General features: G+C 37.6%; 2 protein-coding genes across 2 annotated transcripts; one reads left to right on the plus strand and one right to left on the minus strand.

Moving 5' to 3' along the window:
- Window positions 1-2,293: 2,293 nt before the first annotated feature.
- On the plus strand, window positions 2,294-4,048 carry LOC131427915 (short/branched chain specific acyl-CoA dehydrogenase, mitochondrial). Its single transcript, XM_058591497.1, has one exon. It carries the CDS (start codon window positions 2,479-2,481, stop codon window positions 3,745-3,747), a length of 1,269 nt encoding a protein of 422 aa, XP_058447480.1. The 5' UTR covers window positions 2,294-2,478; the 3' UTR covers window positions 3,748-4,048.
- Window positions 4,049-13,108: 9,060 nt separating this feature from the next.
- Window positions 13,109-14,639, minus strand: LOC131427916 (protein valois). The gene is made up of 3 exons (XM_058591499.1): window positions 14,110-14,639; window positions 13,514-14,055; window positions 13,109-13,460 (listed from the first exon to the last, which is right to left on the minus strand). The coding sequence occupies exons 1-3, from the start codon at window positions 14,467-14,469 to the stop codon at window positions 13,268-13,270; spliced, it is 1,095 nt and encodes a 364-aa protein (XP_058447482.1). The 5' UTR covers window positions 14,470-14,639; the 3' UTR covers window positions 13,109-13,267.
- Window positions 14,640-25,709: the final 11,070 nt, after the last annotated feature.

The raw sequence follows: 25,709 nt of genomic DNA on the forward strand, positions 1-25,709 counted from the left end.
ATAAATGCAAAACGTTGTGACTATGTTAGAATTAAATTAGGATAAGAATATTATGTAAAAATGATGCTACGGCGAAGAAAAACTTATGTAAACTGCCTTAAGAAATAAACGTATTTATGAAAAAAAAAAGTTAATATGTACTATGTTAGGAAATGGACGCCAATGGATACGATTGTTTCCTGAGTTATGATTGGACCCTAATATGCACCAAGACGATTTTTTATTACCTTATCACTCAAATACCAATGAGTGTGAACCAAAAAAGATTCGAAATGAATGTCTGTAACTACGAAAAATGTATGTATGAGACGCGTGTTCACATCACGCAACGCCGACAGCCGTTTTATCTCTACACACATTATCAGCAAGAGGGGCTCGTTAGAATCACATCATCCGACAGTTTTTGTTTCGCCCACTACGAGAATTTTAATTTGTGGTGGTTGATGTATACCGTTAAGAGCAGTAACTTTGATCCTTGCTCTGAATACGATTCCAATGGGAAATTATCAAGCGACATTCTGTTTCGCAAATGTGACTAACAAATGGATTCTCAAGAAATCACAAACTAACAAATGGATTATCAAGGCCTCACTGTAAGAGTGTCCAATTAGAAATAAATTTCGAATAATAATCAGAAAGAAGATAGTGTATTACAAAGGATTAGAATGTATATCTAAGCATATCTAAGAAGTTCAGTTTATTTTTTGGGTTTGATTTTTCAAAGATTATGTAACTATTTTACAGTATGGTTTGATTCTTACTTTTCACTGGTCGGGTCGGATCTCCATCCAATATCTAAGTTTTTTTTTATGTTAATAAGTCTTGCTAGACGGCGTAACTCTCAGCAGGAACATCAGATTATCAGTAATCGCATTCAGCTTCTGAATACTGAATCTGGATTTGGAAGCTGAATTTTAAGTTGGATTCTGGAATTGAATTCAGGTCCACTTGAATTTCATGTTGAAAATGTTGTTTTAGAATTAAGTTTCAGAATTAAGTTTCAGAATTAAGTTTCAGATTACAGTCCCAGAATTAGAAACTATTACTCTGGAACTGAATACCAATATTTGATTATGGAACTAGTTTTCTTAACTTTTGGAACTGAATTTAGCTCCTTAATTTATTTTCGCCATTCGAAGGTTTCAACTTAAGAATTCTGAAACAAAATTCTGGACATGCATTTTATATCTGCATTCTCGAACGAAACGTCCGATCTAAACTCGAAACTTGAATTTTGGAACTGACTTCCGAGCCGTAATTTAATTTCTGAACTCAGTTTCATAATTCTATTCCTGAATTCAGAACGTGTATGCTGGAACTAAATTCGGAACATGGATTCTGGAGCTAGATTTTGGAATTGAACTCAGATCCTTAGTTAAGTTTCGGAACTCAAGTTTAGAATTCAGTTCTAGAACTAAATTCAGAACCATCAGTATTCTGAAAATGAGTTCAGTTCCATGATTCTAAAACTATAAATTTATGACCCGATTTCTTGAATCCAGTTTCGGAATTCGAAAATTAAATTGGATGATAGTAAAATAGACTCAGCTTTTGTAAACATTGAATAATTTCCCCAAATCTAAAAAGAGCCATTAAATTTTTTTCAAAGGATTATGCGAAGTTTTCCTCCACTGAGTATTTAAGTCTATAATAAAACTACAACATTGTTTATTGTGTTTTTTACTCTCATTTATTCCATTCTATTTAAATGTATGGTAGAAAATGTTTATCTTCAATAAGTCCTACTTTAGAAGCATGTCAGTTTTATTTGTACTCCAGTTATCTACGTGACATTACTTAAATGACTTAAAAGTGTAGTCGCTGCAAGTTAACACTGGAATGAAAATACCAATACGGTCTCTCTACACAATTTTTAAACATCGCACTAACGCTTTAATGTTAGTCTTACACTTGCTGATTTTTTTCAATAGCAACAAAAATCTAACATCCTGGACTGGGGCTCGTCTGATAAGTAATTGGATCGTTACAGAAATAAATCTCTACTGATAACAGTCACCCCGCTACACGGTATAATTCCAAATCACGCGCTGAATTCGCTCACGACCGAGTAATAGTATGCGTTCTGAACACGTTACTTATTATTATCATTGCAATATGACAGTGTAGATAGCTCTCAACATGTTTGAAAAAAATGTGTTCTATGCATATGCTGATAATAATTTTAATGATCCTATATCACAGAAAATAGGTATCGCATACAGGTGATGTAACATTCACCAAGAAACGGTTTTCTGTTAGTAACTTAACATTTGTGCTCCGCCTTTTCGTACCAATACTTTAGACAACGTACGCGCTTAGAATCTACAAGCTGAGGTCAGCACACATAACTGGTCGCTAACTGGTTCCTCGTTTCCAGTTTGTTCAATTTAGTTGATTTACGAGCCTGGCTGTGATCAGTTCGCAGATCGTTTACAGTTTGTTGCAGCATTTTTTTTTCAACCGTCCGATCACCCCATCATGATTCAGAATTTGGTGAAAAGTACACTCCGTTCGGCGGCCGTCTGTCGGAAAATGTTCTACCAACCAGCGGCCAAGCTGTCCTCATCTTCGTTCGGTACGACACAAGGTCCAACGGCTCCGTTGACTTTCTTGACCGAAGACGAGATGGTCATGAAGGAGACCGTTGCCAAGCTGGCACAGGAACAGATTGCCCCACTGGTCAAAAAAATGGATGATGAACATCAGTTTGATCCCAGTGTGATCAAGGCCGTGTTTGATAACGGTTTAATGGGCGTGGAAGTATCCGAAGAATACGGAGGAAGTAGATGTAACTTTATGACGATGATGCTGGTTGTGGAGGAATTGGCTAAGGTTGATCCGGCAGTGGCTGCGTTAGTTGATATTCACAACACATTGGTCAACTCGTTGATGATCAAGCTTGGAACAGAAGAGCAGAAGAAAAAATATCTACCTAAGCTATCACAGGAGTATAGTGGCAGTTTTGCACTTTCGGAACCGTCTGCAGGATCAGATGCATTTTCTCTCAAAACTACGGCCAAGAAAGACGGCAATCATTATATCCTTAACGGAAGCAAAATGTGGATATCCAACTCCGATATGTCTGGAATGTTCCTCATCATGGCCAACGCAAACCCTTCCGCAGGCTATCGTGGCATAACAACCTTTATCGTTGATCGGGACACCGAAGGGTTCACGGTTGGCAAGAAAGAGAATAAATTGGGAATATGCGCATCGGGAACTTGTCAGTTGCATTTGGACAATGTTCGTGTTCCCGAGGAAAACATTCTTGGTGAGTTCGGTAAAGGGTATCAGTATGCTGCAGGTTTCCTGAACGAAGGTCGTATTGGTATCGGTGCTCAGATGCTTGGATGTGCTCAGGGTTGTTTTGATGCAACCATACCGTATTTGCTAGAGCGCAAACAGTTCGGTTCGGATATTTATTCGTTCCAGAGTATGCAACACCAAATCGCTACAATTGCAATGGAAATTGAAGCTGCACGTTTATTAGTTTACAACGCAGCTCGTCTGCAAGAAGCCAAAGTTCCGTTCCTGAAGCAAGCAGCCATGGCCAAGACCTACGCCTCGGAGGTGGCTCAGCGTGCCACGGTCAAGTGTATCGATTGGATGGGAGGAGTTGGATTTACCAAGGACTTCGTGCAGGAGAAATTCTACCGTGATTGTAAAATCGGTGCTATTTACGAGGGCACTACCAACATGCAGCTAAGCACCATTGCTAAGGTCCTAAGGAAGGAGTATGAGTCGTAAAATATTTTCTCTGTGATCGAGATCGTCCGATTCAATTAAGTCTTCCAGTGTGTTATGTAACTAGCCGGCATTTGATCAGTCGAAATTGCATAACCCCGAATCTTTTGAATAAGTGAACACAAACACACGCTCATATACGTTCTAGCTATCGCGAAAATTAAACATCAAGAAAATTGATAAAACAAACTGATAAATGGAAAATAGAGAAGATGTTTTCTATGAGCTGTAAGAACGTGAAAAAGTGAATGAAATGTCGAGAGTAAAAACTTGTGATTAAAAGTAATGCATTTAAACTCAACAATTATTTGGTTTAGATATTATTACCTAGAGCCAGAAATATTTTTATGTTTAAATAAATACTTTTTTCAATAAACTCAACATCCCAACATTATAATTTTTAAAAAACTGATATATATATATATATATATATATATATATATATATATATATATATATATATATATATATATATATATATATATATATATATATATATATATATATATACATATATATATATATATATATATATATATATATATATATATATATATATATATATATATATATATATATATATATATACATATATATATATATATATATATATATATATATATATATATATATATATATATATATATATATATATATATATATATATATATATCTATATATATATATATATATATATATATATATATATATATATATATATATATATATATATATATATATATATATATCTATATATATATATATATATATATATATATATATATATATATATATATATAATATAATATAATAAAGAGTAATTTATTTTCTTTAAAAGCGATTAAGTTCGCAATGCTCATGACAAACACTTTATGTTCCAAAAATATAATCGTATGAGTGACGTAACCGTCAAGCCCTATTTTTTCTATCCGCTTCTCTTTTCTCAGATAGGGTTCAACTGTCCAAATCAAATGTGATATTGCTAATACTCTTGGTTCCGTGAATGTCACCGAAAACGTTGAAGTATAATGACATCCAATAAATTGACCTACACATTAAGATTTGGTTTTTCAGCTCCGTAATGTTTTTTACAGAAACTAAATGGTAAACACAAGAAGAAACTGATTTTAGTAATTTCACAGAAATTATGACTTTTAATAAATGCCTTTTATTTCAAAGATATTATGCGGATTACAACCGATGGATACGAATCAAGTTTTACAAAACTCTGAAAATAAAAATACGTGTAGGGTAAATCTGCATATAAAAAACGTAGAGTACAATACAAAAAAGGACCGAATAAATGGTAAAATTAACTTATTTTATCAGTAAATTTGACAATTAATGAACACTACTTGTCATACGATGATAATTTTGAAGATTCAAATATATTTCATGTGCAGTTGATAAGATCAAGCAGTTACAGAAGAAAGATGTGCCGTTACCCCTAGAGCAGTGCAGCGATCGCAGAAGAGTTCATCGAGCGGATGACTAAACGAATATTTCACTCATCCGCTCTGCATGAAGGCAGGCATTGGCTGAGCAGAAAAATATGACAGATTATATATTCATAACGCGAAGCCTCCCTACGTCGACCGAAGCAAAACTTCTACTGAATTAAATGCGATCAAAACCGTCGACTGTGTTAGAGCAATCAAAAGGATGACATCATTACGGCATGCTGTGATTGGCGCATAAAAAATGCATCAATTCAAGCCCCATTTTCTATAATGTACTATCGAAATACTAGAACGACGTTGCAATACTTGTTTAAATTCAATGTTTTCGACTCGATTAGCAATAAAATCATATAAATCTTTCATCAAGTGTCTGGCTGTCGTTAGTTTATTTTATTGAAACTACCGCACGGATCGGTAGGTTTTGACTTATCATTTTAAATCAGAAAATCGGTCAAAATTTACTGAGTTCAGCGAAGTTTCTAAATGTGTAAGATTTTTCTCGATTTATTTAAGTATTTGTGCTAGAAGGGGTCTTTAATCAGACCCTATCAGCTTAGAACGAAATCAATCTTTTGTTCAGCAACGGCATCCCATTCAACATATCATGTCATTGTATGGGTGCCCTGTGCTGCTATTTTGGCGTGTTCGAATTTGACATTTATCTCCCTTACTTCTATGCACGAGATTCGATGCGGACTCACCTGAGGGCGCCATGCTCTCTATAAAGGATGTAGCCAATGATTTGTTCGGGAAATGTGAGAGCTGGATATCTTGTTAATATGTATTCGCTTTAATCTAAGCTTCATTTTTAAATCAAGGGAGAATCTTACAAAAGTAAACAAAAAGTTATTCTTTCCTATAGATTCCTTTCAAATAAAACAATTTAGTCTTGAAATTTTGATTCTGCGAAAAAAAGAAAGTGCGAAACTATTATCTTTTCATAGTTCTAGATGATTTCCAAAACTTTCAATCCAAATTTTTTAATCCGCACGAAAACTAGCCAGTTTCATAAGTAAACAAATCGAAAAAGGGCGAAACTGTTATTTTCTTGATTTTTCCGGCGGAAATATAAGGAAAAAAGAACAATTAGCATACGTTTTAAAAACATAAAACATTGCTGTTTTTATTACTGTCAATGTTAGTTTTGCCATCCTTTGAAAAATAGCTTGTTTATACTTATCATCACTTCCAATGAGAAACAAACCGAGAGAGACGACAAATGAAGTAAATTTCTTAAAATCCCTACTTCCGTCCAACCATCTAAACCAGCTATTCCCTACTAATGGTTCGCGGACACCTGAGGGCAGTTTTCGAGGGTCGCGAATCATTATCATGAACAATTTTTTCTGTCAACAAATGGTTTATATAACAGTACGTGTTTCTGTGTTGCTTCATATTCACTATAATAATGATTTTAAAACAATATAATCATGTTGTCGTTTTCCCTAAATTGTGTATCATATATTCCGTTAATGTTATGTAATTTTCGAAATAGAGTGTAGAAATTTGTCCAATGCCCAAAATTTATTTTTACTGTGGGGATCCGCGGATTAAAGTAGAGTGCCTATAACCAGAGTGACGACTTCTCATCCGTAATGTAGGCAACAATTCAAAGTATTTAATCCGAAATGTATGCAGTGTCGTTAACTATACATTGTAATTGACAGGTCGTTTGCTCGTTTGGAACTGGAAGCTGTCATTCCAAACGAACAGCTGTCGTCACTCTGGTTATAGGCACTCTAAGTTAAAGGGGTTATGAACGGTAGTCAAACAGTAATTAAACAATCGAATCCCTATTCGTAGTTCAACACGCGATGCAAAAAAGAATTATTCCATACTTTGAATGATTGATGTCTGCTATTAAATACTTCATTTGTAAATGGTTTGCGGAATGTTATTTTACCTTTTAAAATTTAGGCAGTAGGCTAATGCAGCTGCAGTTTGGATTAAATTAAGAAATTCATAAAATTACCCCCATTATTTCAGCAAAATCTTTTTATAAGAACCAGAAAGTCGTTACTTGTTTACGTTCGGGTCATCAGTGAACTCATCTCGCAGGTAGCGTTAACTTTAAGTCTGCTTAGCGGTTCTTGTTGAACTTGTAACGTTGCACAATTAAACAATTCATTATAAGCATTTCAGTCTAAGACGACGACCGAAATGTCAGAAAAAAAAATTGCGCTTCGGAACAGTTTTTCAAATTCTCATACTGTAGTAGAGTATACCAATACGTAAAACGAAAGACCACGAAGTTTTGGAAAAATCTCCTGAGACTTGAAAAATTTACTGTGGTCAAAAGTTACATAACACGAGAACGTGGCATGCTTGGATTTACGTCATGTGTAATTTTCATTTTTGTTAAATAACATGGAAGGCTTCGAACAAGAATCGTTGTACCCATTCGTAACTAATTCTATGACCATTCTATCAAAAAAGAACAGTAGCAATACATTGAACTATACATTTATAACTCTGTTTGTTATCATTTAGACCTTGATGCACACAAGCGGAGCGCTGCGCAGCAGTTAGCGTGTGAAATATTCTTTCTAATGACCTTGCAGTATGATGATGTGTAAACCGGGTATGAGGGAAGTCGCGATAATTTGTTTATGCCTCCTCGACTGCTCGTTCGATGACGTTGACATTGACGAAAGGGAATGGTTTGTCAATACATCGTCTGTGGACTGTGGAGGCTGTGTTTATGAGAATAACATAGTTCGTCATATCATCGACACTATCACCAGTCTAATTTTGTAATAGTAATGTAACATATTTTCATATTTCCAGCAACGGAATTATTGTCATTAACCGGGTGCAATGATTTAGTATCAATTAGTACGAACAAATTTATGTTACTCCTTACTATTTGGAATGAAAGTTAATAATAGAAAACGATTTTTTTGCTCTGTCACAATTACGTAAACAGAAAATGAAACGTTTCTACTCCGCTTCATACAAATACACATACAAATATGTCATTGAACTATGGGATTGGGTAAAGGTGCAGATATCTTGATGATAACATTGTTTGGAAAAAAATATGAAATTTCTTTAATAACCTCATGAATTTTCTCATCAGAAATTTAACATTTCACTGAGAGAAAGCGATAAGTTAAGAGTGTATGCATTTCACTTTGATTTCGTTATCCACTAATCTTACCATATTTCTGGTAAAGTTGCTCTGACAAGCCATGCACCGTGGATCCAAACATATGGTAATCGGTTGGAGCTTTGTCCGGCGATTATGGTGAATAGAACAGCCCTTCCCTTTTCAGCGTTCAAATAAGTGTTTATGACTTTCGAAGCTTTGAATTATCATAAAGTAAACAAATTTTGCCCTCACGATCTTTATATTGCGACCAGGGTTGTCGAGAGAAAGTTCGGGCCCGGAGGGACTGCAATATTACGGACCCCTATACTTGAGAATAAAAAAATGCATCTGGTGGGCATGTAGTGTTTTTTTTCATAGCGAAATTTCATTTGGGAACATCAAAATTTAACTGTTTTGTCAAAGGTGCTTACAATACAAAGAGTAGCTAATCCTAGAACACGCTCTTGATAAGAGCACGAACAATGAAAATTTGATTTTTAAATGAGTTATTGCACAAAATAATTCACTTATCATATGTATATTTATGCTTAATTTTTTTATGAAGAATTAACAATTTTAAATCTTCGAATTTTCGGGCACCCTGAAAAAGTCCGGGCCCGGAAAAGTTAAAGACACGTTACGTTACGAAGCGTTACTTGCGATACTTTTTTGTAAGTTATAGGCGTTACGAAGTGTTACTTTTTAGTAAGTTACAGGCATTCCAAAGCGTTATAAACGTTACTGTTTTGTAGGTTATAGACGTTACGAAGCGTTACATGCGTTTCTTTTTTGTTAATCATAGACGTTACGAAGCGTTGCATGCGTTTGTAGTAAGTTATAGATGTCACGGAGCTTAACTGCTTTGCAAGTTAAAGGCGTTACGCAGCGTTACATGCGTTACTTATTAGTAAGTTATAGGTGTTACAGAGCGTTACGAAGCGTTACTTTTTTGTAAGTTAGAAGCATTACTTTTATAAGTTATAGGCGTTACGGAGCGTTACGAATCGTTACTTTTCAGTAAGTTAAAAGCGTTACATGTGTTACTTTTATAAGTTATAGGCGTAACGAAGCGTTATATTTTGAAATGTACAGACGTTGTGAAGCGTTACATGTGCTACTTTTTAAGTTATAGGCGTTTCATGCATTACTTTTTTGTAAGTAATAGGCGTTACGAAACGTTACTTTTTAGTAAGTTATAGATGTTACAGAGCGTTACTGCTTAGTAAGTTAATGGCGTTACGAAGCGTTACATTGATTACTTTAAATAAGTTTTAGGTGTTACGAAGCATTACATGAGTTACACTTTTGTGAGTTATAGGCGAGTTATAGTTATAGCGCATGTGTTACATTTTTAAAAGGTACAAGCGTAACGAGGCGTTACATCTGTTAATTTTTTGTAAGTTTTGTGTGTTAGAAAGGTATAAAGGTATTAGGTATTAAAAAGCGTTACAAGAGTTTTGGCATCCCAATTTTAACATATTGAAGAGTCACTTATTAGCAAAATCTACTAGAAATGTCAAAATTATGAAATGATTAGAAATTATCCCATAACGACATGGAATAGACTGATCAAAATTAGCACAATGACATATCTTATCGAAACGAAAACTTGTATCTAATTTTGAAGGAAAATCAGCATGTATATTATTCAAGTGAATGAATTGTTCTATTCTTAAGGAATCATTAGTTCTTTTCTTGAAATGGGAGTATTCATGCCTTAGTTAAGTAAGATTCTGCAGATGAGAGTGATATCAACGATATCTTACCGCTGGATCCCGCAAATACTTATTAAGGGATAGAAATATGAACGCAAGTGCACTTCGAGTACATGTTTGGCTGAATCCATTATTATACGCCAGAGGACAGAATGATATAACATACCCGACAATAGACGGAAGTCAGCACGAGTGTTTCGAAGCAGCACTAGTACCTCGAAGGGCGCCTCAATGGGACGGAAAGATCACAGTGTCGGTTTTCTGGGATCGGCTGGAGGACTACCTCAAATCAGAAAAAAGCCAGTATTAACGTGCATTAATGAAGCGATTGAAGACCGAAATCGCTGTGAAATGGCCTTACATGAATCACATAAGCATCGCTACCATGATAATAATCAACGGTTTAGGTTTCAATTACTTGGACATAATTCTCGTTCACCTGATTTGGCTTGCTCGTTCTATTCACCCCGATACTGCAATCCGACGGATTTGTGATACGAACGAATCTACACCTTCGTTCGAGTTCGAATTTTGCATTCTTTATTCCGTTCGAATTGTATGATTCGATCGACTCTCGTTCGGGAACACTTGAAATTTCGAACACTAACCATCAAAGCTGTCAACACTGCTTACACATTCTATATTATTAGCGGCCCTTACACGAGTCATTAAAAATGTCATTAGTAAAAAAAATATCATTTTAATAGCCCTTATACGAGTCATTAAAAATGTCATTAATAAAAAATAATATCATTTTAATGAACGTGTAATGGTGCACTAATGACGAAATTTCAAACAAATTTGAATTACATCATTAGTTAGTCATCATTTAAAATGACATTTTTAATGCTCGTGTAAGGGCCGCTAATGAACGTGTAGTGGTGCACTAATGACGAAATTTCTAACAAATTTGAATTACATCATTTAAATGACATCATTTAAAATGACATTTTTAATGCTCGTGTAAGGGCCGCTATTTATATTATTCATTTCTTAGTAAACGAAACCGTCACACTTGTATAAACAAATTAGAAGGATATAAATCGAACAGAAGTAATTGGTACGCTAGTCGATCGAGTAATGTTCGAAAATTGAACAACTCGAACGAATGATATTCGTTTTCATACCCAACTCGAACGGAATGCAGAATGGAAATTGAACATTCGATCGGAATATTTCGAATCGATCGACGTACAGAATAGGGGTTATCTGTACTCAAACGTTAATTGATCTCTTGAGAAATGTATGTGAGTTTTGTTTTGGAATTCAGACCACTACTTCCGGAACCTAAATCCGAAACCAGTATAGCCAAAGTAAATTTGTATGACCATCTACTAATATGACCTATAAATTGAGAAGATGTTTTCTGTTCTCCACGAATCTGCTGTGCTACTCTATGCAGTGAATTGTTATTCAAAGTAGGAATGTAAATGATCTCAAAATATATCGCATCATCACAAGTCTTGTGGATTGTTGTACTGAATGGATATTTAGAAGGTCTTAGACATGTGTTACAGAAATAACATGGCAGTTAACGTAAAGAAATATAATACAATAACCTACTCTCGGGCACAGTCCCAAATTTTATTTGAATACTCCATAATGACAGTTCCAGTTGAAAAGTTCAAAGTGCCTATTAAAGGCACACCGAGAATTAGGTACATAAGTAATCTTCAGTAACATTATTTATTTAGCTGAGGCCCCTCCCGAAACGAAATCCTGGGTACGGGCCTGATCGCAGCACCAGCCATGCAATGGTTCTGTACGCTATGAATCTGCGAAGTCTGTTGAAACAGAAGGTCAAATTTTACAACCAAGGCTTTGCTTTTACTTCGACAGTCTACATCTCAGCTGTTGGTAAGCCAATTTTTGAAATTTCACAATCAAAAGAAATATCTATCATGAAATAAAGACACCGAACTAATGGACAAGATCATGAATAGTGAGCCTATGCCCATTCTAAAAAGCAACGAAATCACATCTCCCTTTGGAAAAAGGTAGCAACGAGATCTAGTTATAAATAACACAAGGATTCTACGTTCTATCCAGCCCCCTGCTATGACGTCATGAAACTGTGGCCAGCATCATTCTGCAAAAACCAAAACAATGAAGAAGAATGGCTAACAAAAAATTGGATATTACAAACTACTTGTTTATTCAGTACTCTTTACCGCACTTCCCCGCCAATTATCGATCGGAATATCATCACTACGATAAGGAAATTAAGATTTTACTCGATTTGAAATGCTCGGATGTTTGTTTACCATACTCTGAGCGCTTTGATTGCCCACCAAATGCCCCAGATGTTGGCAACGATAGCACTTGCTGGAACGCCCTATCCTTGCCACCGTGCTGGTTCTATCTATACGATCAATTTTCTCGAAAATGTCCCAATCGATTTCAACAATCCTAAGCTCGTTTTAACACTACTATTGAGTCATTAATCAAGACCAAATGGTTCCGGAGATATAATAAGTTATCCGACCGATCGTAGTTTTTACTATCCGCTCAATTTTCTCGGGAATCACTTTGCCGATATAGACATTCTTGGGCTCGTTTTGGAACTACTATTATGTCATTGACCAAATAATAAGTAACGGAACAGACGAAATACATTTTATTTCTATCCGCTCGATTTTCTCGGATACGGTTGAACCAATTGAGGCAATGTTAGGCTCGTTTGAAAGCCACTATCAGGCCATTGAACAAGATTGGTATGATGTTCAAAGACATGTTTTGCGATTGAACTGTATGGTGCAAGTGCACAGTTGAACATGCTCGTTTTTTTGTTCAATGGGGCTTTTTCCAAATATTGCATTCTGTATCTTGTATCGGGTTATCCACACAAAAGCATCGAAATATAAAAACCGAAATCGGAATGCAAAATTTCACATTCGATCGAAATGCAGACTTGTTCGATTTACCATTGACCGAGATTATGCAAGACAACACTTGGTGCAGCCAAAGGCTTCACGCAGTCTTAAGGAGATAAAAAAGTAACTCTGAGAAACAGGTTTCTTATTGGATCGTACATGATGGAAAAGCTCATGTTTTTTTTTTTTTGCTAAGATTAATTCAATAAACCAATTTTTGTCCTTTAATTCAAGAGAAAAATACTTAGCGTCGAACAAAGCAAGAGCAACGAGTTTGTGTACATATCAAATGATTGTAAAAATCGATTTTTTAGTTTTCAGAACAGTTTTTTTTACATGTGATTCATTATGTCTTAAATTTTATTCGGCATACAGTCTTAAACTTCAAAATTTTTCCCGTTTGAAAAACGAGTTCCATCCAACCAACCAACATGCGCCTACACTCGTAGATTCACATTCTTCAGTCCAGAGAACATCTCGTAAATAATTTGGAGCAGGTATGCTTTCGTGCAGAAGATTTAGTTTTTCATCATAAAATTTGGCTTTGTTGGTATTGCCAATAACAATAAATTTGGTGCTGGAATAAAAAAAATATAATAAAGATAAAACATAATAATGTATGGTTCCTACCCATTAAACGAGATCTTGTGAATTTTCCTGCTAAAAACTTGGACGGATTGCAGAAAAATATTCGGTTGTCGTGTATCTACAAAATGAACATTCCCTGCTTCATCGCCAAGTCCAACAATCTGATTAGCCTCGCTTGTAGACGTCCAGTATAAAGCCGTAAAAGCATATTCATGACCATCGAAAATTGCTGAAGCTGGTCTAGGTTTTCTCAAATCCCACATGAGAGCGGATCGATCAAGCGAGGATGATGCGAAAAGCGAACCGTTTTCTTCATTGGCTGACAATCCGGTAATTTCGTCAGTGTGCGCAAATGTCAGTGTAGAGATTGAATGTAGATCTGCTCCATAGTTCCAAATTTTCAAACAACCGTCATTTGAACCCGTGACTAGTTTATTTTCATCACCTTTAAGTAGATCCATTGCAGATATGCCTTCAATGTGCTCAGTTTGTTTATCAACTTGATACAACGAATATCCCTCGCCACGTGCTGGATTCTGTGTGGACCATAATTCAACCGAGCCTTTGTCGTTTCCCAGAACGAACTATATTTTTCCCAATTAAATTTAAAAAAAACATACCTTATTCGAACTACTTACTACATTAGGATCATTCGTAAATTTCAAAGCAGTAATCGAAAACGTGCACTGCTTTTTGAAGCATATTTTCGATTCATCTAACACGCTGTTCGCATCATTCCAACCATAAAAACTGGATCCCCAACGACGTCCGAGTAAATCATTACCAGCAAGCACTACTTGGCCGTTGGAATTGTGCGTAATATGATCCAAACAAGGATGTAAAACGTTAGCTGGAGATTTCCGCGTCATTCGATATTGCTGTGAATTCAGATTGGGATATTGAAGGCTTGCCGATAGTTCTTCCGCGGTCCCGGGAGGACGGTAATCGGGCGGTTCATGGAACATCTCTATCATGCTCAATTTTTTAGTGTAATCCATTATAGAAAAATGTTCTACGATACTGATTTAACTATTAATAAATTGCTGCGTGTTCACTGATAGAAAATCATTCTCACGTGAGAATTGAAAAGGAACGTATGTTTGTCTCGGCTACTACCGCTAAGGTTAGGTTTATTAGGTATAATAAATTGATTGTAAACAAGTATAATACTACACGCTCATTCAATGTTACTCTCAAGTGAGCTATTTGTACTCACTTTTGTTTATTTAGTGCAAATGTCAAAAAGTGAGTAATATTGATGTACAAGACTGAGTAACTTTTACTCAGTTTCTAAATTGACAACAAGTTTTACTCACATGACTTTGAAAACGTTGCGTGAAAATTTACGTTCAATGATTTTTGAAGAAAGGAAATTTGAAAAAAAATGGAGCAGGTTGGAGCCAAGGTAAATTAATACTATCGAAAATTAAAAGGTAATATTATTGTACCTCCTAATCCTTATAATGATTGAAGTTTTTCGTTGCCACATTTGTGGAATCTTCGTTCCAGGATACGTGAGGGAATTTAGAGAACATTTTCAACTTTCTATGAAAAAACTACAAAATGTAAATGAGGGAATTGAGAAAATATTTAAAAAATGTTGCATTTTTTTATTTTACACGCAGTATCGATTATAATAAAGAATTCATTAGATAATTCGAATGATAGTGTTTAACATTTACTCACCCGAGCTAATTTTCCCATTTATAGCACTGAGTAAATGTTACTCAGATTTTGACAACTACAGTATTCACTCAAAAGTGAGTAAAGAAGCTTCACTCACTATAGAGTAGTTCCACTATTAACGAAAGTGAGTGAAATTGTACTCACTTTAGAGTAACATTGAACGAGCGTGTACAATCGCTACAATACACGCTCGTTCAATGTTACTCTAAAGTGAGTACAATTTCACTCACTTTCGTTAATAGTGGAACTACTCTATAGTGAGTGAAGCTTCTTTACTCACTTTTGAGTGAATACTGTAGTTGTCAAAATCTGAGTAACATTTACTCAGTGCTATAAATGGGAAAATTAGCTCGGGTGAGTAAATGTTAAACACTATCATTCGAATTATCTAAAGAATTCTTTATTATAATCGATACTGCGTGTAAAATAAAAAAATGCAACATTTTTTAAATATTTTCTCAATTCCCTCATTTACATTTTGTAGTTTTTTCATAGAAAGTTGAAAATGTTCTCTAAATTCCCTCACGTATCCTGGAACGAAGATTCCACAAATGTGGCAACGAAAAACTTCAATCATTATAAGGATTAGGAGGTACAATAATATTACCTTTTAATTTTCGATAGTATTAATTTACCTTGGCTCCAACCTGCTCCATTTTTTTTCAAATTTCCTTTCTTCAAAAATCATTGAACGTAAATTTTCACGCAACGTTTTCAAAGTCATGTGAGTAAAACTTGTTGTCAATTTAGAAACTGAGTAAAAGTTACTCAGTCTTGTACATCAATATTACTCACTTTTTGACATTTGCACTAAATAAACAAAAGTGAGTACAAATAGCTCACTTGAGAGTAACATTGAATGAGCGTGTACGTCTACACACCCAGAGTTGCCAATATTCCAGATTTATCTGGCAAATGCTATAGGATTTAATTACAAAGTTCGCTCAAGTAGAGTTTAACTTTACGTCTGTGCAGGGCTTTAAGTTCATATGCACAAAATCATAATGTACGGACAAGATACAAATGGAGCTTAGTTTTTCTCACATGAATGATACCAGATTTTGTCAGACTTTTTCGTCGGAAAAAATGCGGATTTTTTTAGCACTTGGCATTCCTGTAAAAAGCTGTAGCAGTCAAACCCAGTATTAAGAATATGGCGAAATTGGAATTGAACCCTCATGGTAGAGTTTTCGACAGCCTGCAAGCCTGGCAGCCTGCAATTTAAAATTTGAAGGTTTAACCAACCGGGAAACAACTTGGTAGCTCCAACCCACATTATCAGATCCGAATCGGCGAGAAATTTTCATTCGGAATTTCATGTGGAAATCATAATGAATTCCGAATCAATTCCAACTCCAGTGCAACAACCGATTCCGAATGAATTTCGCCTACAACCGGTTGATTCGGAAATCAGTCGGAATTTAGTGAGAAGATGCGGACTGAATTGTCAATTTGTCTTCTTCTTCTTCTTTCCCGATTTTGCACGTTTTCGTGCTGACTTTCAGTTTATTTTCAAATGAAAACATTACATAACTGATTACACACATTGAAATCTTCATGTTTTTCGGATATACAGAACTAGTAAATAACCAGTTCTTCTTAGAATTCCAACATAAACTGTTGAAATTCGCTGGAAATTAACAAAACGGCCTATCTTAGTCAGCATCATCCATTCCTCTAGCTGGAGTGTAATGAAATGGCTTAAGTCGCCTAAATTTTACACTAACACATTCATAAAATGAGCGAATATTCAATGACATTTATAATGTCACTGTCAATCAGGTTGATCGAGCAGCCAACTCAGGCGAAAATTCTAGCACTGAACCGATCGAGCACTGAAAAATCATGCAGTCGAGTAAGAATTCATTACGCATTCCGTCATTTCGATAATGTGGGAATTGTTCTCGAGCATAACAAAAATTTTGTTATCTAGGTCTGTCAGAATGATTCATTATATTTCAAGATGACGTTATTTTGATTTCAATGGAAACATATTTTATGTGCTAAAAACCATTCTCCAAAATCATTCATTCCAGAACAAACCCAAGTAACCATGTGCATTATATCACTGCACATTTACAACTCTAGTTTTACATTGTTAATGTATAATTACACTAATTCTACATACTTTAAAGCAATGTGCATTAAATTTGCATTCAAAATGTAACTGATCATAATTTTACATCAACCTTCCGCCGTGCTATATATCGACATTCAATGCTATATTTTGGAGCAACGAAACTTTAATAATAACTATAAGAGTAATAATCCTATAAGAGTCTAATAAACGCCCTTTTCTGCTTCATAATAGCATTGTAAAAACATGTGCAACTCCGCTGCATTTAATCAAATTTTACGTGAATTTTAAAAGCTGAATTAATGTAAAATTATAATGCGTCGTGGTTACTTGGGAAATCAGTTTCGTGGTGAAAACCCGTTATGATATATTTTCGAACAAATTAAAAAAAATCTACTGTGTACTATGTGAACACTAAAGTGACTAAATATATAATTAAATCATTAAAAAATAAACAAAAAAGCACATACTTTTAGTATAACAAACCGAACAATTCGGGTTGCACACACTGTTTAATAAGATCGCTATGCCTTGCCGTGAACGAAATTGAATAAGAAATAAAAAAAATAACGCTCTCGACCTTTTAACGATACAGGAGCAAACAAAAATCGAAAGAGAGTTCTAGAATAATGTTATATCAAGCAGCATTTTCATATATTTTCACGAATAAACAAAAAGCATTTTTCACATATTTGTGTACATAACTTTTTCAAAAGATTTACAATTCAAAATAATGACCCACGTAAACCAATCTGTGCTCTAAGGTTGTTCGCAACGCTGTTTTATTACGTATGGGTTGATCTATTTCAGATCGACGATTAAACCGACGACACGACCAGACACTCCAAAGAAAAATCAGTATTAAAAGTGTCTTTTTTTTTTATTCAATAGTATAATATATATTTTTAGGCACACTGCTTAAGCTCTAAGATGCCAAGGGTATTTCCTAATCTTAATTAACGACTAACTTAAAACTAGAATAGTATCATTAGATTATGTCGTCTAGAATTTTTGGAAAAAGCTTTTAGCTGGCGTTCGGCAGTGGTCGGTGAATTGAATATTGCATGACTTTCAGTTGGTGCTATCTATGGCCGCTTCCTTTCAGTTCGTGTGGGTCCGTGGGAAACACCCCCAGGCTACGAAGGCCCGGCGGGTGGCCCGCATGCTGGTCATCGACTGGAGCGTAGGACCGTAGGCGGTGATGGTGATGTTACGAAGAGATGAAAAAATAAAAAAAGTAAATATTGTGGAAACCGAGGTAAATAGGGGGTATGGAAACAAAATGTCTGAAAACTACAGAGATCTAATTAGTTGCCATCGAGATGGTGAAGAGACGGGGGAAGGGGGAACGAAAAGTTAGTGACAAAAAAAGATCTTGTTAGTTCCAATGAAGATGGTGGACAGGGACGGTGATCGAGAGAATCGGGCGGATGTTAGTGTCGAACCTGTAGGTGGAGATTATACTTTCTGAGCGAGGTATAACAGATTACACTTGGATATTAATGTGTTTGAGGTACTGGTATATAAGAAGCATATAAGAGATATCCCGACTAGCCAACACATCTCGGACCGGAACTTCAGGTGGTCTACCTCGGGCCCTTAGGGAGTCCTTTAATAAAGACCTGGCGTCACGATACTCCGTACACGTCCATACGACATGCTCGATGTCCTGATAACCGTCACCACAAGCGCAGAGACCGCTCTCCACGATTCCAATACGCCGGAGATGCGCGTTGAATGTGTAATGGTTTGACATGAGCCGAGACATCACACGAATGAAGTCACGACTCACGTTCATCCCCCTGAACCAAGGTTTCGTCGATACCCTAGGGATAATGGAATGCAGCCATCGTCCCAGTTCGCCATTGCTCCATGAAGTTTGCCAACTTTCGAGAGTTTTCTGACGAGAGATACTGAAAAATTCATTTAAGCAGATTGGTCTTTCGTAAATATCACCTTCTAATGCGCCCACCTTAGCCAATGAGTCTGCCTTTTCATTGCCCGGAATGGAACAATGCGAAGGGACCCAGACTAACGATATTAAATAAGACCGTTCAGATAAAGTTCGCAAGTGTTCCCGTATTTTCCCCAAGAAATATGGGGGATACTTTCCTGGCTTCACTGCGCGGAGAGCTTCTATTGAACTTAGACTGTCCGTGACAATGAAGTAATGGTCTTTGGGCAAGGTTTCAATGATCTCAAGGGTGTACTGAATAGCAGCTAATTCTGCGACGTAGACTGAAGCCGGATCACTGAGTTTGTACGAAGCGGTGATGTTCTGATTGAAGATTCCGAAGCCTGTGGACCTGTTGATGTTTGATCCGTCAGTGTAAAACATCTTTTCACAGTTGACTGTTCTGAATTTATTATAAAAAATATTTGGGGCCACTTGAGGGCGTACGTGATCCGGGATTCCACGAATTTCTTCTCTCATGGATGTGTCGAAAAACACAGTAGAATCAGAAGTATCCAAGAAATGAACACGGTTGAAAACAAACGAAGAAGGATTAATATTCTGAGCCATGTAATCAAAATACAAGGACATAAAACGGGTCTGAGAATTAAGCTCGATAAGCCTTTCGAAGTTTTCAATCACCATTGGATTCAAGATATCGCATCGGATTAGCAATCGATATGAGAGATCCCAGAATCGATTTTTCAACGGTAGGACGCCCGCGAGCACTTCGAGACTCATCGTATGAGTCGACTGCATGCAACCTAAGGCAATACGCAAACAACGATACTGAATTCTTTCCAGCTTGATGAAATGAGTGTTCGCCGCGGATCGGAAGCAAAAGCATCCGTATTCCATCACGGACAATATCGTTGTTTGGTATAACCTGATCAGGTCTCCTGGGTGGGCACCCCACCATGATCCGGTTATTGTACGAAGAAAATTGATTCTCTGTTGGCATTTTTGTTTCAGATACCTAATGTGACATCCCCAGGTGCCTTTGGAGTCGAACCAGACCCCGAGATATTTAAATGTGAAGACCTGAGCTATGGTTTCACCCCCTAGTTGAAGCTGTAATTGTGCTGGTTCTCGCTTTCTTGAAAATACGACTAGCTCAGTTTTCTCCGTAGAGAACTCGATACCCATTTGAAGAGCCCACGTCGACAAGTTGTCGAGGGTATCTTGTAATGGTCCTTGGAGATCGGCAGCTTTGGGTCCTATAATGGACACAACGCTGTCGTCGGCAAGTTGTCTTAGCGTGCAAGATGTGTTGATACATTCATCAATGTTGTTTACGTAAAAATGGTATAAAAGGGGGCTTAAGCATGAGCCCTGAGGAAGACCCATGTAACTGAATCGTATTGTCGACAAATCACCATGTGCAAAATACATGTGTTTCTCGGACAATAGATTATATAAAAAGGTGTTCAAAACCGGCGAAAGACCATGCTGGTGCAGCTTCTTAGATAGGATATTTATAGAAACTGAATCAAAAGCCCCCTTGATATCTAGAAATACTGATGCCATTTGTTCTTTACGAGCAAATGCCATTTGAATTTCGGTTGAGAGCAACGCAAGACAATCGTTCGTTCCTTTACCCCTGCGGAAGCCGAATTGTGTATCTGAAAGTAAACCATTAGTCTCGACCCAATTGTCTAGATCGAAGAGAATCATTTTTTCGAACAACTTCCGGATACAGGAAAGCATAGCAATCGGCCGATACGAATTGTGATCGGAAGCTGGTTTCCCAGGTTTTTGAATGGCGATAACTCTCACTTGTCTCCAGTCGTGTGGAACAATATTACCCTCGAGGAACTTGTTAAATAAATTCAGCAAGCGCCTTTTGGCAGAGTCAGGAAGATTTTTCAACAAGTTGAATTTAATTCTGTCTAACCCCGGGGCTTTATTGTTACACGACAAGAGCGCAAGTGAGAACTCTACCATCGAAAACGGTGTTTCGTTTGTATTCGAAGTCGCGGCGCGGGATATCTTCTGTTCCGGAACAGAATCAGGACATACTTTTTTAGCGAAATCGAATATCCAGCGGTTAGAATATTCCTCGCTTTCGTTCGTTGTGTTTTGGTTGCGCATTCGTCGGGCTGTGTTCCAAAGAGTGCTCATCGATGTTTCTTTTGTTAATCCGTCAACAAACCGTCGCCAGTAACCTAGTTTCTTTGCTTTAACTAAGTTCTTCATTTGCTTATCTAGTGCTGCGTAATTTCTATAATTATCAAGTGTTCCATATTTTCTGAACTTTTTGAATGCTAAAGATCTTTCCGCGTTCAGTGATGAGCACTCTTTGTCCCACCACGGGTTGGGAGGACGAATGTTGGTATTCGCGCCGGGTACACGTTTCGTCTGAGCTTGAATCGCAGTGTCGAGAATCAAGCCAGCCATAAACGTATACTCTTCCTCCGGAGGAAGTTCTTGTGTTGTTTCTAGTTTCTCAGATATCGATATTGCGTAGCATTTCCAATCAATATTTCGTGTGAGGTCATACAAAACATTGATTGTATCCGATGGTCTTAATCCGCTGGCGATTGAAATTACGATAGGCAGATGATCGCTACCGTGGGGATCAGGGATTACCTTCCACGTGCAATCCAACCGTAGCGATGTCGAGCAAAGGGATAAGTCCAGCGCACTTGGTCTTGCTGGTGGTGCGGGAATTCGTGTCATTTCTCCCGTATTCAAGATTGTCATATTGAAGTTGTCGCAAATATCATGGATCATAGCTGATCTGTTATCATCATGAAGACAACCCCATCCCGTACCGTGAGAGTTAAAGTCTCCTAGAACTAACGTCGGTGCGGGAAGAAGTTGCATGATACTGCTGAGCCAGTGGTACCCAACTGAGGCTCTAGGGGGAATATAGATGGAAGCAATACAAAGGTCCTTGCCTTTAATTGTGACATGACATGCGACAACTTCAATACCTGATATCGAGGGGAGGTTAATTCGAAAGAAGGAATAGCACTTTTTTATCCCCAAAAGTACTCCTCCGTAGGGATTATCTCGATCCAGGCGAATAATGTTAAAATCGTGGAAGTTTAGTGATACATCAGAAGTTAACCAAGTTTCGCACAATGCAAATGCGTCACATTTCAGATTATTTACTAAGTATTTAAAAGGATCTATTTTCGGGATGATACTTCTACAGTTCCACTGTAAAACAGTGATCGAATCCTTGACCTCGTTCGAAAAATTAGCCATCGAAGGAAACGATTGCTGAGAGGAGGGGCCATTTTGCAGTCAGCTGCATCAAAAACATTTTAACTTTTGGCAGGAAAGTCATCAAAATACCTTTTAGGGGGTCAGAAATGTTGAAGACGGAAAATATAAAGTCCACAATGTCACTGAATTTTACAAGTCCAGCACTTGATGTGTTTTCTGGTTCCTTGGGGACTTTCGGGGTTTTGGGTGTCCCCGGAAGTGTTTGATATTCTTTCTCCGATTTCAAGTCTCCGGAACTAGGAGCTTTTGGCTTCTTCTTTTCGTTTTTTTTACCAACACTTCCTTCTGCTGTTACTTTTGGAGGGCCTTCAAGAGATATCTTCGAACCCTTTCTAGGGAGTTTAGGAGATGATATATTTTTCGTCTTCCTAAAACTACGAGGGACAGTTGAAGATGTACCTTCTTGAGGATCGTCAGAGTCGCAATCGTCCGCAGACAAACAGGTGTAGGGGTTCTGTTCAGGTGGTGTGGCGATTTTCAGCATTTCTGCGAACGAGCGGTTTGATCGTTGCTTGAGAGATCGTTTCAAATGATCTCCACGCAATTTATACGCAGAACATGCTGTGAGGTCATGCGGGGCCGCTACACAGTAAAGACACTTTTCAATGTCTCTGTCGCAAACGCCATCCGCATGACTCTCTCCACACTTCGAGCAGCGGGGCCGATTTCCACAATGGGAAGCTGTGTGTCTTAGTTGTTGACAACTAGTGCAATTCATTACCCGTGGTACGAAAAGTCGTACAGGTAGACGAACCCTGTCCAGGAGAACGAATTTCGGCAAAGCCGAGCCGGAGAAGGTCACCCGGTACGAGTCCGAGTGGGGATAAGACTTTGTCCCATCCGCGGCGATCGATACTGAATGCAAACGTTTGCAGTCCAGTATCTTGACATTCTTAAGCAAGGGATCTTTAAAACATCCGACCCCATGTTTGAGAATGTCCTCGCATGTCAGACTGGGATCCGTGATCACTCCGTCTATCTCGACTTCGCGAGCTGGTATATAAACGCGGTAGTCCCGCGTAAAGTGATCGTTTCGAGCGATCTCATTAGCATGTTTCAGACTGGTCAACGAGACCCTGAGCTTATCGGGACGAATTTTTGAGATAAATTTCAATGTTGGATATTTCGACGTCAAGTCATTAGATATTTTCAAAATATTAAGCGGTTTATTCTTCTCTTTGGTCCGAAAATAAACCACATAAAGGCCGGCCGAGGGTGAAGGCTCTTCGGGATACTGTTTAACCCGGTGAGTCTTACTATTTGGAGCAGATTTAGAATCTGTTTCCATTTTATCTTCGGGGGGCAGGGTAGAATTTAATGGACTTGCCATAGCGCGGTTGAGGTTCCGCGCAAATTATAGGGGGAGTCAAAATATAAGACGATAAAGGGACACGAAGGAAAAAAAAAATAATACTTAGCTAATGATCCGTAGCAACTCGGCCGCTGAGGCCAAGCGTTAGTTACAACGGCCTCTGAGAATTAATATGCACACAGCACCGGTTCACGGCACCACACTAAACGTCCGTTCACTGTTCGTATTGTTTTAACACAATAGCACCCGGCATTGTCTAACTGTATTTATTGTTTATACTGTATTGATCTACTGCACAAGCTCGCGAATACAAAAGATTTGATAGCAAATGATCTTGAAACGGATTAGAATGGATTAACGCACAGCTGCTCTAATGCAAACTACCATCCGATCGATACGACGGTCACGAAAGGAATGATATTAAAAGTGTCTGTTAACAATTCACCTTCAGTTACCATAAATTGAGCAACCCCCTGGTTATGATAAAAATAATCTTCTGGAGCAACACTGCTCTGGTTGCTACGAGCTTGTTACCAAGGCTCTTCAAAAGTTCAAATAAACATAAACAACTTAAACAAGTAACGAGAAGAATTTTTCAATTTTCATTCAAATTCAACCGACTGCTTCCTCTATTGAGGAAGATTCAAATTCGATAGGGATCGTCATCCAGTTGGATAACTCAACAAATTAGCAGTTTCGATCCCATCGGTGACTATAGTGATATTCCATTAACGGACCTTTCGGGGACGTGCGTTACATCCGAAAAACCAGAATCCGGTACTTCAATTACCCGAAGGTAAAAGCTTCAAACATCAAAGTTAACCAAGTTTCGCACAATGCAAATGCGTCACATTTCAGATTATTTACTAAGTATTTAAAAGGATCTATTTTCGGGATGATACTTCTACAGTTCCACTGTAAAACAGTGATCGAATCCTTGACCTCGTTCGAAAAATTAGCCATCGAAGGAAACGATTGCTGAGAGGAGGGGCCATTTTGCAGTCAGCTGCATCAAAAACATTTTAACTTTTGGCAGGAAAGTCATCAAAATACCTTTTAGGGGGTCAGAAATGTTGAAGACGGAAAATATAAAGTCCACAATGTCACTGAATTTTACAAGTCCAGCACTTGATGTGTTTTCTGGTTCCTTGGGGACTTTCGGGGTTTTGGGTGTCCCCGGAAGTGTTTGATATTCTTTCTCCGATTTCAAGTCTCCGGAACTAGGAGCTTTTGGCTTCTTCTTTTCGTTTTTTTTACCAACACTTCCTTCTGCTGTTACTTTTGGAGGGCCTTCAAGAGATATCTTCGAACCCTTTCTAGGGAGTTTAGGAGATGATATATTTTTCGTCTTCCTAAAACTACGAGGGACAGTTGAAGATGTACCTTCTTGAGGATCGTCAGAGTCGCAATCGTCCGCAGACAAACAGGTGTAGGGGTTCTGTTCAGGTGGTGTGGCGATTTTCAGCATTTCTGCGAACGAGCGGTTTGATCGTTGCTTGAGAGATCGTTTCAAATGATCTCCACGCAATTTATACGCAGAACATGCTGTGAGGTCATGCGGGGCCGCTACACAGTAAAGACACTTTTCAATGTCTCTGTCGCAAACGCCATCCGCATGACTCTCTCCACACTTCGAGCAGCGGGGCCGATTTCCACAATGGGAAGCTGTGTGTCTTAGTTGTTGACAACTAGTGCAATTCATTACCCGTGGTACGAAAAGTCGTACAGGTAGACGAACCCTGTCCAGGAGAACGAATTTCGGCAAAGCCGAGCCGGAGAAGGTCACCCGGTACGAGTCCGAGTGGGGATAAGACTTTGTCCCATCCGCGGCGATCGATACTGAATGCAAACGTTTGCAGTCCAGTATCTTGACATTCTTAAGCAAGGGATCTTTAAAACATCCGACCCCATGTTTGAGAATGTCCTCGCATGTCAGACTGGGATCCGTGATCACTCCGTCTATCTCGACTTCGCG

This window comes from Malaya genurostris, chromosome 2 (genome assembly GCF_030247185.1).
Source record: "Malaya genurostris strain Urasoe2022 chromosome 2, Malgen_1.1, whole genome shotgun sequence".
NCBI classification, from domain to species: domain Eukaryota; kingdom Metazoa; phylum Arthropoda; class Insecta; order Diptera; family Culicidae; genus Malaya; species Malaya genurostris.